The sequence below is a fragment of the Colobus angolensis genome, unplaced genomic scaffold (genome assembly GCF_000951035.1).
Source record: "Colobus angolensis palliatus isolate OR3802 unplaced genomic scaffold, Cang.pa_1.0 Scaffold428, whole genome shotgun sequence".
NCBI lineage: Eukaryota > Metazoa > Chordata > Mammalia > Primates > Cercopithecidae > Colobus > Colobus angolensis.
In genome coordinates, this window is record NW_012117688.1 from 1,135,313 (window position 1) to 1,149,255 (window position 13,943).

Below are 13,943 nucleotides of genomic sequence, written 5' to 3' on the forward strand. Positions count from 1 at the left end.
CATTCTAATTGTTAGATGTAGTAATTTTGATATTGTTCTTTAACTATAATTTTTATTTCAGGGCTCTCTTCTTAATGTCAAAAAGTAATTTTCAGCCTCCAAAACTAAAGGACAAAACAAAATGGTGAGTTAAAGAATATATAGTTTTATAGAATTTTATAATCGAAAGGAGTATAGATTCAGTTCCCATATTTTATAGATGATTAAACAGAAGTCCATAGACATTAAGCAGTTTTCTCAAAGCTACACAGCTGATTTGCTTGCAGACTTATGGCAAGGATCTAGATTTATTTTCTGGTATTTCTTTTTTTTTTTTTTTTCTTTAAGACAGGATTTTGCTGTGTTATCCAGGCTGTAGTGTAAGTGTCATGATCATAGCTCACTGCAACCTCAAACTCCTGGGCTCAAGAGATCCTCCCTCCTTTGCCTCCTGAGTAGCGGGGACTATAGGATGTGCCACCACACCTGGCTAAGTTTTGTTTGTTTGTTGTAGAGACAGGGTCTCACTATGTTGCCCAGGCTGGTCTCAAACTCCTGGCCTCAAGGGATCCTCCCACTTCAGCCTCCAAAAGTACTAGGATTACAGGTGTGAGCTACTGTGCCCAGCCTGGTGTTTCTTTATTTCTTTTTTTTTTTTTTGGAGACAGTGTCTCTAACACCAGGCTGTAGTACAGTGGTGCAATCTCGGCTCAATGCAACCTCTGCCTCTTTGGGTTCAAGCGATTCTCCTGTCTCGGCCTCCCAAGTAGCTGGGACTATAGGCACGTGCCACCACACCCAGCTGATTTTTGTATTTTTAGTAGAGATGGGTTTTCACCATGTTGACCAGGATGGTCTCGATCTCTTGACCCCGTAATCCACCCACCTCAGCCTCCCAAAGTGCTGGGATTACAGGTATGGGCCACCTCACCCGGCCCAGTGTTCTTTATAATCCAATATTCTCATAAAATTCAATACTTTTCTTAGCTCTTTGGCAGATTGGGTGAGAAGTGTGGTGAGGAAAGAATTAGAAGTGAATACATGAAGATTTTGAAGAATCATCTATTTTTGCCCTGTATTCCTTTATTTCCATTAATTTCACATTGACTTTCATGGAAGGTGGTATGAAAAGGGTTCCCAGATACCACGACACGTAAAATCAGTCTCTGTTGGTTTTTCCCTCTCTTCCTTCTGTAATACTCAAAAAGATTATTACTTATTTTCATCTTGATCTCTTCTTTCTATTACAAAGTAAAGCAGTTTACCTATCTTTATAGTCCAAAAAGATGTCATCAATTGGTTAATACAAATAAAAGATTGTTTTTCTGGTAATATCTTCCCCATACATTTAATAAAAGAAGCCGTGCAAGTAAGTTTCTGAATTCTTAAATTCTGAAATTCTTTATCTAGATGACATGGATCTTTGAGGATCTGTGAGCCCCCAAAATTCTGTATGTATATCCATTTTTCTGAGAAGACAGTCCATAGCTTATTTCTAAGAGGCCCCTCCCCTCAAACAGGTTCTCAACCACTGCTTTATGTTTCAGTAGTCTGTCTTAGTATAGTTTTATTTAGGACTCAGGCCATTCTGGGGATGATGACAGGAAAGAACGGCAAATCACACTGTGTAGAGAAAGGAGCTGATGTTCTGCTACTAACAGTATTGACACTGGGTCCTTCCTATTCCCTGTTGCCCTAAGTTCCTAGACATCTGGAACTGAATGGTTTTATGGCAGAAATGACTGATATTCATTCCGGAATGAATGACTGTTTGCTATAAATGCTAAATTCACAGTCAGATTTCAGAGCAGTTGTTACCACTGGAGAATCTTTGCCAGTCCCGATACTGTCTGACTCCATGTTATCTCTGTCACAAGCCATCAAATGTGATGTAGTGATTTGATTTCTCTGCAGAGAACTGCTGTGTGGTTGTTGTCATTGCTGATAAATACGGTTATTTCATCCCTTTAGTTCTTGTCCATTCTCTCCAGTGGAATCTTGGCAATGGTAGAAATACCTTTTTGTGTCATTTATCAATAATCAAAATGTGATACCTTTAATTTATGTCTTCTCCCTTTCCCCACTTCATCAGTGAAGGTGGCCAAAAACCCTTCTGGTTGCTAAAATTGCCCCCTCCTCTTTGCCTTTTTTTCTAAGAAATTAATTAGCCTCTTTGGGATTTAAATAGTCTCTTATATTACCCCGTGCCTACCTTTTGTGCCATCCAACTCTTTTGGTATAGCACAACATTTACATACTAGGTAAATTATGCAATGAGAAGAGGACATTTTGACTCCTAAGTAGTACCTAGAAAAGAAGGTCATATATAAATGACACAGCCTATCCATTTCTGATTGTTAGTATAATTTTTGTGGTTGTATATTACTGTTCTATTACTTAATCGTATTTTATTTAAAAGACAAAATTGACAAAGATGTTTCCAAGGAATATATTATACTTTAACTAAGTGACCCAATAAAAAAATCATGGTGTTTTAGACTTACTAACTGTTCCTAAGTTAATGTTATTTACTAACACCAAAATGTAGTAGTGAAATATTTTTGTATATCTCTTTTTATTTGAAGGTCATCAACATTCCATAATTTTGTCAAAATAGCACTAACCAAAAACCCAAAAAAAAGACCAACTGCTGAAAGACTTCTGACTGTAAGTCATTGAAATTACAAGGGGATTTCCTATAGTCGTAAATTAGACATAGCAGTAGAACAAAAGTATTTAGGTTTTTAATGTAAAAGCGTTAGCAATCTCTTACAGCAGGGGTCAGCAAACTTTCTGTTTTTTTTTTTTTGGTTTTTTTTTTTTTTTGGAAACAGGGTCTCACTCTGTCGCCCAGACTGGAGTGCAATGACACGATCTCGGCTCACTGCAACCTCTGCCCCAGCTCCCCGGTATCAAACTGTTCTCCTGCCTCAGCCTCCCGAGTAGCTGGGATTACAGGCGCATGCCACTACCACTTAGCTTATTTTTGTGTTTTTAGTAGAGACAGGGTTTCACCATGTTGGCCAAGCTGGTCTTGAACTCCTGACCTCACCTGATCCACCCGCCTCAGCCTCCCAAAGTGCTGGGATTACAGGCATGAGCCACCATGCCCAGCCAGCAAATTTTCTATAGGCAGTTCATAGTAAATATTTTAAACTTTGTGGGCCATACAGCCTCTGCCACAACTACTGAGTTCTGCCATTATAGCCTGGAAGCAGCCATAAACAGTGTACACATGTGGGTATAGTTTTAATACTCAATAAAACTATTTACAAAAAGAGGTGGTCAGTGCACTAGATTTTCCCCATGGGCTGTAGTTTGCTCACCCCTGCCTTAGAGAAAACTAAAATGTTGCCCTTAGCTAAAATGAATTACTTTTCTTGGCTTCTAATATGAATTTGTAGAATACTCTGCATATGTGTGTGTATAAAACACTTTTATATTAGAAATAGTCAGTGATTACAACAACCTAAGAAAGCTTTACTGAAATGCCAGTATTCAATTATATACGTCTTTGTACATTAACATAATTTTACAGAATTAAATGTATGCAAATATAGGATATACATGCTTTTTTCTTATTGTGGTTATGGACCATACCACAGTATTCATTTGCATCAGTATAGTGATATGAGTAATGAATGTCATTGATATAGCCATATCTAATCTATATAATTTTAGAACTTAATATAGATTAGATAACTTTACAAAAAGAAATTACTTTCTAAATTTACCCTACAAAGGCTCTTCAGTTTTGTATAATTTGTAACTATGGATTCTCTGATGAATCTTTTTACTAATACAGTTTATTTATAATAGTAGACTCCCATATACTTGTCTCTGCCAGTTACCGAATGAAAAAATGAAGATAACGTTTTCTTTAAACCATAGATGTAAAGGCATGCTCATGAAATTTCATTTTGTTTTCTTTTAGCACACTTTTGTTGCGCAGCCAGGTCTCTCTAGAGCCCTAGCAGTTGAACTGTTAGACAAAGTGAACAATCCAGATAACCATGCACATTACACTGAAGCAGATGATGATGACTTTGAGGTAAGGAAGTGTTTGCAGTCTCATAGTTGAAAACAGATGTTTTGTAAGGCCTTAAAGTTTGCTTTTTTTTCTTTGTTTTCTGAGTCCATCTTTTCGCTTAGTTAAAACAGGCTTAGCTACAGAGATTAATAGTGTAAACTACACTTTTCCTGCACATAATTATCAGTGATACTCTTTTTATCCTAGTTCTCCTCAGAAGTAGGATTACTTCTTAACACTATCTCTTTTTATGCCCTTAGTTTGGTTAGCCTGAAGTTTTGGTAGCTGAGATTGAAATCAGGTGTCCATCTGCAGAAATGCAGAGGTGCTTTCCCTTTTGGTGATTGCCCTTCTCTCTAGACCTCAGCTTCTGTAGTGAGTTTGATCTTTCTATGGGATATATATAAAGAACATCTGTTTCCAAGGAAATAAAGGTTTTAAGAGCCTTGCTTTCAACTAAGGAAAAAAAAGCATAGCCACAACACATATACGTATTATTTTTCCTGAAAAAGACTTCTTAGAAATCCAGCTGCTAATTTTTGTAGTTGAATTTGTATTAACAGAATACAAATAATTTTCAAGAATGAAGCTGAGGTTCCTTTTGGAAAATGTTATCCTTTTCAGTATTTCAAAACTATTATTTCTTATATAATTAGTTGTAGGGCTATTCATAACTATGCTTGCCTTCTGTGAAAACATTATAGAATTATTTTTAATGTATTTTCTTTTTTCTTTCTTTTTTTTTTTTTTTTTTTTGAGATGGAGTTTTGCTCTGTTACCAGGCTGGAGTGCAGTAGTGCAGTTTCGGCTCACTGCAGCCTCCGCCTCCTGGGTTCAATTGATTCTTCTGCCTCAGCCTCCTGAGTAGCTGGGACTGCAGGCTCCTGCCACCGCACTCGGCTAAGTTTTGTATTTTTAGTAGAGACAGGGTTTCACCATGTTGGCCAGGATGGTCTCGATCTCTTGACAGCATGATCCACCCACCTCAGCCTCCCAAAGTGTTGGGATTACAGGTGTGAGCCACTGTGCCTGGCACGTAATGTATTTTCTGTAACAACACAACTTGTCAGGAAATCAGGAATGGGAGACTTCCTCTTCATTAACAGGTATCTACTTATGACTGTATATAGCACAACTGTATTTTTTCACCAGTCTCTTTCTCTCCTTGTGTTCCTTCTTCTCCTTTTATGATTCCATTTTTTTCCTAAGTTTTTCTGAATCTGTCTCTTCATGTCCTTTTTAGCCTTTATTTCCCTTATATCTCTACCTTCACTAAAGGGAATTTTCTATTTCCTGTTATTCAGTTTTAAATTATTTCCTATAAATATCATACTATGGGCCAGACATGCCTGTAATCCCAGCACTTTGGGAGGCCAAGATGGGCAGGTCACTTGAGGTTAGGAGTTCAAAACCAGCTGGCCAACGTGGTGAAACCCTATCTCTACTTGAAAAAAAATACAAAAATTAGCTGGGTGTGGTGGCAGGCACCTGTAGTCCTAGCTACTTGGGAGGCTGAGGCAGGAGGAGCTCTTCAACCCAGGAGGCAGAGATTGCAGTGAGCTGAAATTGTTCCATTGCACGCCAGCCTGGGCAACAGAGTGAGACTTTTGTCTTTAAATAAATAAATAAATACTATAGTAACTACTAGCACTCATTGGGTACTCAGTGTGTGCCAAGTATTAGGCCAGATAATTTCTATGTTAACTCATCTAATATCAAAACAGTCCTTTGTAGTAGGTACCATTAATGTCCCTGTTTTATAAATGAGGAAACGAGGGACAAAAAATGGAAGTAATTTGCCCAGCATCATATGGCAAATAGGAAATGGAACCAGGATTTAGATCCAGGCAAACTCCAGAGCCTACTCTCTTAGTTAATACACCATCATATCTATAAATGTATTTAATAGAAATAGTCATTAAACAATCTTTAAACTCTGGTCTTTATTTCCCCATTGCCTGGTATATAGCATAATCCTGTCATGTCATGAATACCCAGTGAATATTTAGTTGAATGTTAAATGAACTTGAAGTGGAAATATTAAATAAACCAGCCATACATAAAATTGTTTTCTACTTGAACCATTGTTTGCAACTTGGGATTAATAAGTATTTTAATTGTTTAAAGATCCATTGTTTAAAGAAAGTAAAGTTATTCTTGCATAAATGTAGAGTTAGATATTACTCAATTCTCCAATTTGCCTTTCACTGGTTATGTAAATAACCAAACACCTATTTTTTACCACATTTTGCTGGGCTTCCCAAATCTACTCTACTTTCTGAATTCTCTATTTCTGTTTAATGATGTCACCGTACTTTTCAATTCTTGAAATGCAAAACCACGTGCCAGGCAGTTGGGGGCACAATGGTGTATGAGACTAACATTATCCCTGCTTTTATAGTGCTCATAGTATAGTCTCAAAGGAAATTCAGAAATACCAATGACTAATTTACACATATGATGGAATGGGAGGTAAAAGGTGCTATGGAGGGATATTATAGAGGCAGGAAAAAACTCACTATTATAGAAGTGACATTTAAGCTGAAAACCTGAAAGATAAATCAGAATTCGAGGAAGAGAATAAATGTAAGTGGCCTGAACAGAGGTGTTAATAACGTGTTTGAAAGCCTGGTGGTAAGGGAGAAGGCACTGTACATAAGGAACTAAAGAAAAGACAGTCTGGGTCGGACGTGGTGGCTCACATCTATAATCTCAGCACTGTGGGAGGCTAGATCACTTTGAACTCAGGAGTTCAAGACCACCCTGGGCAACATGGCGAAACCCCATTTCTACAGAAAATACCAAAAACATTAGCTGGGCATGGTGGCAAACGCCTGTAGTCCCAGCTACTCAGAAGGCTGAGTCTGGAAAATCACTTGAGTCTGGGAAGCAAAGGTTGCAGTGAGCCGAGATCGCGTCTCCGCACTCCAGCCTGGGTGATAGGATTTGACCCTGTCTCAGGGGAAGAAAAAAAAGAGAGAGAAAGAAAAGTCAGTCTGACTAGAGCAGAAAACAAGGAAGAAGGAAGTGGTAGAAGATAATGATACAGAGCTAGATACCGTCTATCAAACCGTGTTTAAAATGTTGGGCTTTAAGGGTAGTAGAAAGCCATTAAAGGGTAAGGGAGTGACGTAATCAAAATGTACATTTTTTAAAGATCTCAGTGACTTCAGAATGGTGAGTTCATTACTGAAAACCTGTTAAAAGACTGTTGAAATTATACAAGATAAAAATAATGGTAAACTAGGATGGTAGAGCAAGGATGGAGAAAAGTGGATTAATTTAAGAATTATATGAGAGAGTTAATGATTGGATGAAGACATGAAGGTAAGGAATAAGAAAAGAATTACTCCCAGATTTTGACTTGAGCAGTTGGATGGATATAACCATTTACTAAGATAGGAACACTATGGTAAAATCAGGTTTGGGAAGAAAGATGAGTTACATTTTATACTGAAGAAAATGTTGCATAGAACTTCCAAATGGAAATGTCTAGTAAGGAGCTAAATATGTCATTGTAGCTTGGAGAGAAAAGTTTGGATTAAAAATACAAGTTTGAGGTTGGGTATGATGGCTAATGCCTGTAATCCCAGCAGTTTAGGAGGGCCCAAGATGGGAGGATCACTTGAGCCAAGGAGTTGGAGACCCACCTGGGCAACACAGTGAGACCCTGTCTCTACAAAAAAATTTTAAAAATTAGCAAGGCTTGGTGGCGGGTACCTGTAGTCCCAACTACCTGGGAGACCAACGTAGGAAGATCACTTTAGTGCAGGAGATTGAGGCTGCAGTGAGCCATGATTGTGCCTCTGCACTCCAGCCTGGGTGACAGAGCAAGACCCTGTCTCAAAAAAATAAAAGTAAATAAAATAATAAAAATATAAATTTGAGAGTCATTAGATATACATGTAGTTGATGCCTTAAGAGTAAATGTGATCACCCAAGGGAAGCATGTAGAATGAAAAGAGAGCCTAGCACAGAACCTGAAATTTCTCCCAAAATTTAAGGATCAAGTAGGCAAAGAGCAATAGCAAAGGAGATTGATAAGGAACATTGAAGGAAGAAAGGAGAGTTTCAATGAGAACATAGAAATTAAATTAAACTAGTTTTTGGCTTTAGGTGGTTAGTGTTTGATGAGTTTAACAGGGATAATTTTCTAATAGAGGAGGGGGAGCTAGATTGAGTGGTTTGAAAGATATGTATTGCAATTCATTTATGAATTTGAGCTGTGAAGGGAGGAATAGGGTAGAGCGGTAGCTGGAAGAGAATAAGCTGGAGAAGGATTTTTTTTCATGTGTTTTTTTTTTTTTTCATTAAATGCTCATAATACTGTCCAATAGATAGAAGAGTCAAGGGAAGCAAGATGGAAAGGCAGAGTCCATGAGAAGAAAGCAGGGAGACGCAACACTGCTCTTCCATTAGAGAAAGGGATGGTTGGTAATGCAGTGTAGCTGGTGATTTCTGTTTTCTCTGTGAAGTTAGTGATGAGGTGATCTGTACAGGTGAAGGAAAATGGGTAGGTTTGAAGAATGTGAAGAAGGTACGGAATAGTAATTGAGGGGAATGGAGGGTTAAATGACTAGAGTCGGAGCTCAGATTAGATGAATTTTCAGTGTGTTCTACTGTATAATTTTCCTCCAGCACGATTGATACCCCAGATGTGTAAACGCAAAGGTAACCAGTTGAATTTATCCAGGATTGGCATTTTGCCGTCCCAGTCTACTAAAAGACAGTGAGGCAAAGGGAATTTAGGATTTTTGCAAGAAATCACTTGAAATTATGTGCTACCAGACATAGACTGGATAAGGAGAGATGTTGATGGAGTGTGAGAAAGTAATGGATCAATGGACTTGATATTCCATTGGGAACATTGAACAAGTGTAATGGGAGTAAGTGAGAGAGTAAACTCAAAACGTCAGAGATTTGTAATATAGAGGAAATTCATGCATCAGAGTTGATGACAGGGTCCAAGATGTGATTTTTAGGAGTTGAGAGTAACTGAAATATGTAAGAGTGTCTTTGAAGATGGGGTCAGAAAATAAGTCTAGAACAATGGATCCTTCTGGAGCTTTGAATTTATTTGGTGTGTTGGTGGGTATTGAAGTAAGGGGTGAACAGATGAGCCACTTTCAGAGCCATCAGTGAATGAGAGTGAGTCATCAGAAATTTGGTAAACAGGGGTTGAGCTGAAGGCCTAACTTCAAAAGAGCAGGAGGTTCTCCACAGTGGGTAGAAGTAGTATGCTTCTCACTTGGCTTACTACAGTATTCTTACTCAATCTCCCTGTATCCAATATTTCTCCCCTCCATAGTCTCATACATACTTAATAGATAACTCTTAAAGCTGACACTGGCAATGCCATTTCCTTGCTGTAAAGTCTCCAAAAAAATTCCTTTTGCCAAGAAACTGAGGTGAAGAGCCCCAGACTGACATTCAGAGCCTTTGATGATCGGGCTCACCCTCACGGTCTGTCTTTCCATCTTTGTCATCTCATCACCTAATCTTCACTGCAACCAAATAATAACCAACCCCCACTCCCTACAAACACTCCACAATTTCCTATTATTTCTTACCTCACTTTGTTCATATTCTTTCCGCTGTCTAGAATGCTTTTCCCACATTGCCGCATATTCAGTGCCTACTGGTACTTCAGGGCCCCAGATGAGATTACAGCTTTCATGAAGAACTATACCCCTTCAGGTCAAAGTCATTTCTCCCTCCACTGGGCTTTGCGAGTAGTCCATTTATCCTCTTAATGAAAGGTGCTTGCCATTTTCTTATCTGTGAGTATTTGTGTGTCTTACCTTCCTAGACTATAAGCTCTTTGAGGACAAGATTTGTGTCTGTCTTTGAATCTCTTCAGTATTTTATACAGTATAAACATGGAACAAGTGAAAAAACTTCCAAAGTATTTTAGCATTCATTGTATTTGTTTTTATGTTTATCCTATAATTTACTAGTAGATATTCATATTTATCAATAAATGATAAGAGAGTTTGACCTTTTAACTTTATCATTGAAATTTGTTAAAGTATATATATTATGCTTATATTCACAGCCCCATGCAATCATTCGTCATACCATTAGATCTACAAACAGGAATGCCAGAGCTGAACGGACAGCTTCAGAAATAAATTGTATGTGTTTGGTTTTCATTTTCCATTGGTGGTTTTGGAGGGTTGTGCTGGGTGTTCTTGTATGTTTTGTAGAATAATAAAATTTCAGACTAATTAAGACTACATACTTCAACATATCAGAATACTTCTAAAATAGGGGTTGCTTTTCTGGTTTCAATGGAATTCCCTTGGTTTGTAATTTTTGAATAATTTTTATTTTCCAATTATGGACGTAATCATGCCCATTGCTGAAAATCTGCAAGAAAAAAATAGAAAATTAACATTGCATACAATCACATCACCCAGAGCCAACCCATAGTTAATATTTTGCCACACTTCTTTCATTTTCCATGTGTATTTTTACATGGATGAATTTATACTATGCATAAAATTTCACTTAATAATGTAATTAATTTCCATATATTAGCATAGACTTTATAACCATTCTGTTTAGCGATTACATTCTGTTTCATTAACTGATATATTGTAGTTAGCCAGTTTACTCTTACTGCACATTTGGGTTGGTTTCAGGTTCTAAAAATCCGATTAGCACTAAGATGAATCTTTTCTAAAGGAAATGTTTCAAAAGAGAGATTGGGTTTTAATTTAATAAATTAACCATTGACAGATGAAAATTTCCTGTCAGTATTTGTCAACTTAGCCAAATTAATTTAGAACAACAGATTCGTAAAGAAGTTTTAGTTCTTCTCTGGTTTATTGCCTTAAATGAATACTTGTTCTGAGAGATTTAAAGTAGTTTACAGTAAAATAAGGTTTATGACTAACAAATCAATAAAATTGTAAACCATACTAGAGGAAGATAATTCATTAAATATTTGAACTATTTAGAATTATTGGCGGTGTGCATTTTGTTTAAGTCTGAGTTTTCATAAACCCAAACATCTCTAGCTTTCTGCACGCAGCTTTAAAACTCTTAGTCACTGGAGAGTATCCTTCCCTTCTCAGTTGTTTCATAATTAAGCCATAATTAGTGTCTTTGTTAGTGCCTAGGTCGATGATATCTTCTTAATCTTCTTATCTTATGTTCTCTCCTTTTATAGTCTGAGATGAAGTCTGTGGGCCTCAAATATTAAAGAGAAAAGTAGCAAAGTTGATATTCCATTGTAACATATTCTTTATTTTATGTAGTTCTGTAGTATTCCATTAATGTAGTCTATTTTATCTGTCTTTTCTCGTATAGTTTTGGGGTTTTGTGTCATATTTAGAAGGCTTTCTCGATTCCAAAGTTATAAAATAATTTTCCTATTGTTTCTTGTGTTTTTAGTTTCTTTTTTAATATTTAAAAATCTGATATAAATTATTTGGTAGAAGGTAGGAGTATGGATTGCAACTTGAGTTTCTTTCTAGATGACAACTCAGTTTCATTATTTTTTGAAAATGCAGTCTTTCTACTCATGGATTTGACATGCTATCTTTATACTGAATTGCCATACATATTTTAGGGTTGTTTCTGGAAATTCTATTCTGTTGCATAAATGTCTGCTTTTGTACCAGTAGCATACTTTTGATTATTATATCTTGATAATATCTGTTAGAACTAATCCTACTCCTACTCTCTGCCCCTCCCCACCACACACACATGTGTACCTTGTCACACTTATTTTTCATTATGACATTTGGCTATTGTGCCTTCCCCACATAAACGTAAACAGCTTATGTGGTTTAAAAACAAAAACAAAAAACTGTTTTTACAGAGATCTTACTACTTTGGAAGAGTTGACATATTTATGATATTCAGTCTTCTTAACCAAAATAGGCTTTTTCAGAGATAAGATCAAGATTTAGTTCTTTTATATTCCATGATATTAGCCCAAAATACTAATATCCTCATAGAGTGAGCTCCATGTGCTTAAAGCACGAGACAGAAAGTGGTAGAGTAGAAGGTCACTTTATTAATGACTTGTCTTTAAAACTTCTTTGTATTTATCAGGAGTGTTTTATCACTTTGCTTTTGTTTGTTCGATAGATTTTGTGCTATTTATTTCTACTCTGTTTTTGTTTCAGTGTTTTAAACTGAAGTGGTAACTTACATATAGTAAAATGCTCAAATCTTAAAAATACTCAGGATAAATTTTTAAATATATACACTCATATAGCTACCACCCAGCTAAAAATATGAATGTAGAACATTATCAGAATCTCAGAAGTTTCCCTTATGAGAGCCTTCACAATCAGTATTCTTAAATTCTATACTTGCCTGCCCTCCCTCTCCCCAGGCGAATTACTATTCCGATCTCTGTCACATAAATTGGCTTTTACCTGATCTTGACCTTCAGGTAAATGAAATCATACAAAAAGCACCCTTTTGTTCCTGGCTTCTTTTACTCAACATTATGTCTGTTAGAGTCATTTGTAGAAATAGTTCAGTTTTCACTATACGGTAATATTCCATTGTATGACCATACCATAATTTATCCATTCTTCTGTTGATGAGCATTTGATTTATTTCTGGTTTTGGGCTATTATGACTACTGTAAGCATTCTTTTTTTTTTTTTTTTTTTTTTTTTTGACAGAGTCTCGCTCTGTCGCCCAGGCTGGAGTGCAGTGGCGCAATCTCGGCTCACTGCAAGCTCTGCCTCCCGGGTTCATGCCATTCTCCTGCCTCAGCCTCCCGAGTAGCTGGGACTACAGGCGCCCGCCATCTCGCCCGGCTAGTTTTTTGTATTTTTTAGTAGAGACGGGGTTTCACCGTGTTAGCCAGGATGGTCTCGATCTCCTGACCTCGTGATCCACCCGTCTCGGCCTCCCAAAGTGCTGGGATTACAGGCTTGAGCCACCGCGCCCAGCCTACTGTAAGCATTCTTACCATGTATTTTTAGTGGACATAAATGATTATTAGGAATCACACCCAATCAGTCTAAGACCACCAGGGACAAACATGTAGTCCAACAAAGTCAGGTTTACTGACTCCTTACAATGAGAGAGAACACACACCAGAGGAACCAAACCATTAAAGATTTCATCAAACAAGGGAAAAGAAATACAGGATTTTGGAAAGAGTGGAATTCAGGTGAATTTTAAGTGATGACTTAATGCAAAGTAGGGATGTGTATGAAAGGGTGAATATCGGGTCTCTGCTGTTAAAGTAAACCCAGGAGTATATTTCCTTGGAAACTTTTTGAAGTGTTGTGTTCAAAAATGCCTTTATTTGAAGCTCTGCATCTGGATTGGAAATTGAGTCTGTTTCTCTGTGTCAGTGATTAAGTCCAGGCAAGAATAGGATGATTCATTCTTAATGTGATTTCATATAGCAATGTTTCTGGCAGTCAGTGATTTTAGAGAGAGAGATTTCTCAGAAAGCAGAATAACTCAGAGGGGGTCATTGTATGAAACTTTACATGTACAAAATATCCTTGGGAGAAACATTGTTTCTTGTTGACTTTGCATTTGGATTTGTGTCTGTCCTTTCAGCCTCATGAATGGCAAGAAAGATTTCTTACTTTCTCAGTCTGATTCAGGTATGAGTGTATTAGCTAAATTACCTAATTTTTTTTTTTTCGGTTTGTCATCTGAAGAGTGTATTAGTGGTTGAGCCCAGTTACCTAGGAAACCAACTGATTACAAGGAATTGGCACCAAGGGAAGATAGGAGGTATTCACAAAGAGTATAAGCCTAACAGTTAGTTTAGTTGTATAATTTTAGCTGACTCACGAGTAAATTTCAGCCAGGGCCGAGACGGGTGGATCACGAGGTCAGGAGATAGAGACCATCCTGAGCTACACGGTGAAACCCCGTCTCTACTAAAAAATACAAAAACTAGCCGGGCGAGATGGCGGGCGCCTGTAGTCCCAGCTACTCG

At 37.3% G+C, this 13,943-nt stretch overlaps 1 protein-coding gene and 1 long non-coding RNA gene across 3 annotated transcripts in view; one reads left to right on the top strand and one right to left on the bottom strand.

Annotated features, from left to right (window-relative positions):
- Positions 1–13,943, top strand: part of MAP4K5 (mitogen-activated protein kinase kinase kinase kinase 5) — a 108,030-nt gene that overhangs the window by 60,535 nt on the left and 33,552 nt on the right. For both annotated transcript variants that reach the window (XM_011956887.1, XM_011956888.1), the window contains exons 11-14: positions 62–124; positions 2,565–2,646; positions 3,914–4,030; positions 10,065–10,143. In XM_011956887.1, coding sequence (XP_011812277.1) covers positions 62–124; positions 2,565–2,646; positions 3,914–4,030; positions 10,065–10,143 — 341 coding nt within the window. The remainder of the gene's footprint in view (positions 1–61; positions 125–2,564; positions 2,647–3,913; positions 4,031–10,064; positions 10,144–13,943) is intronic.
- LOC105522384 overlaps positions 9,916–13,943 on the bottom strand; it is an 8,562-nt gene continuing 4,534 nt past the window's right edge. The window contains exon 2 of the long non-coding RNA XR_001003433.1: positions 9,916–10,378. This is a non-coding gene — a long non-coding RNA (uncharacterized LOC105522384). The remainder of the gene's footprint in view (positions 10,379–13,943) is intronic.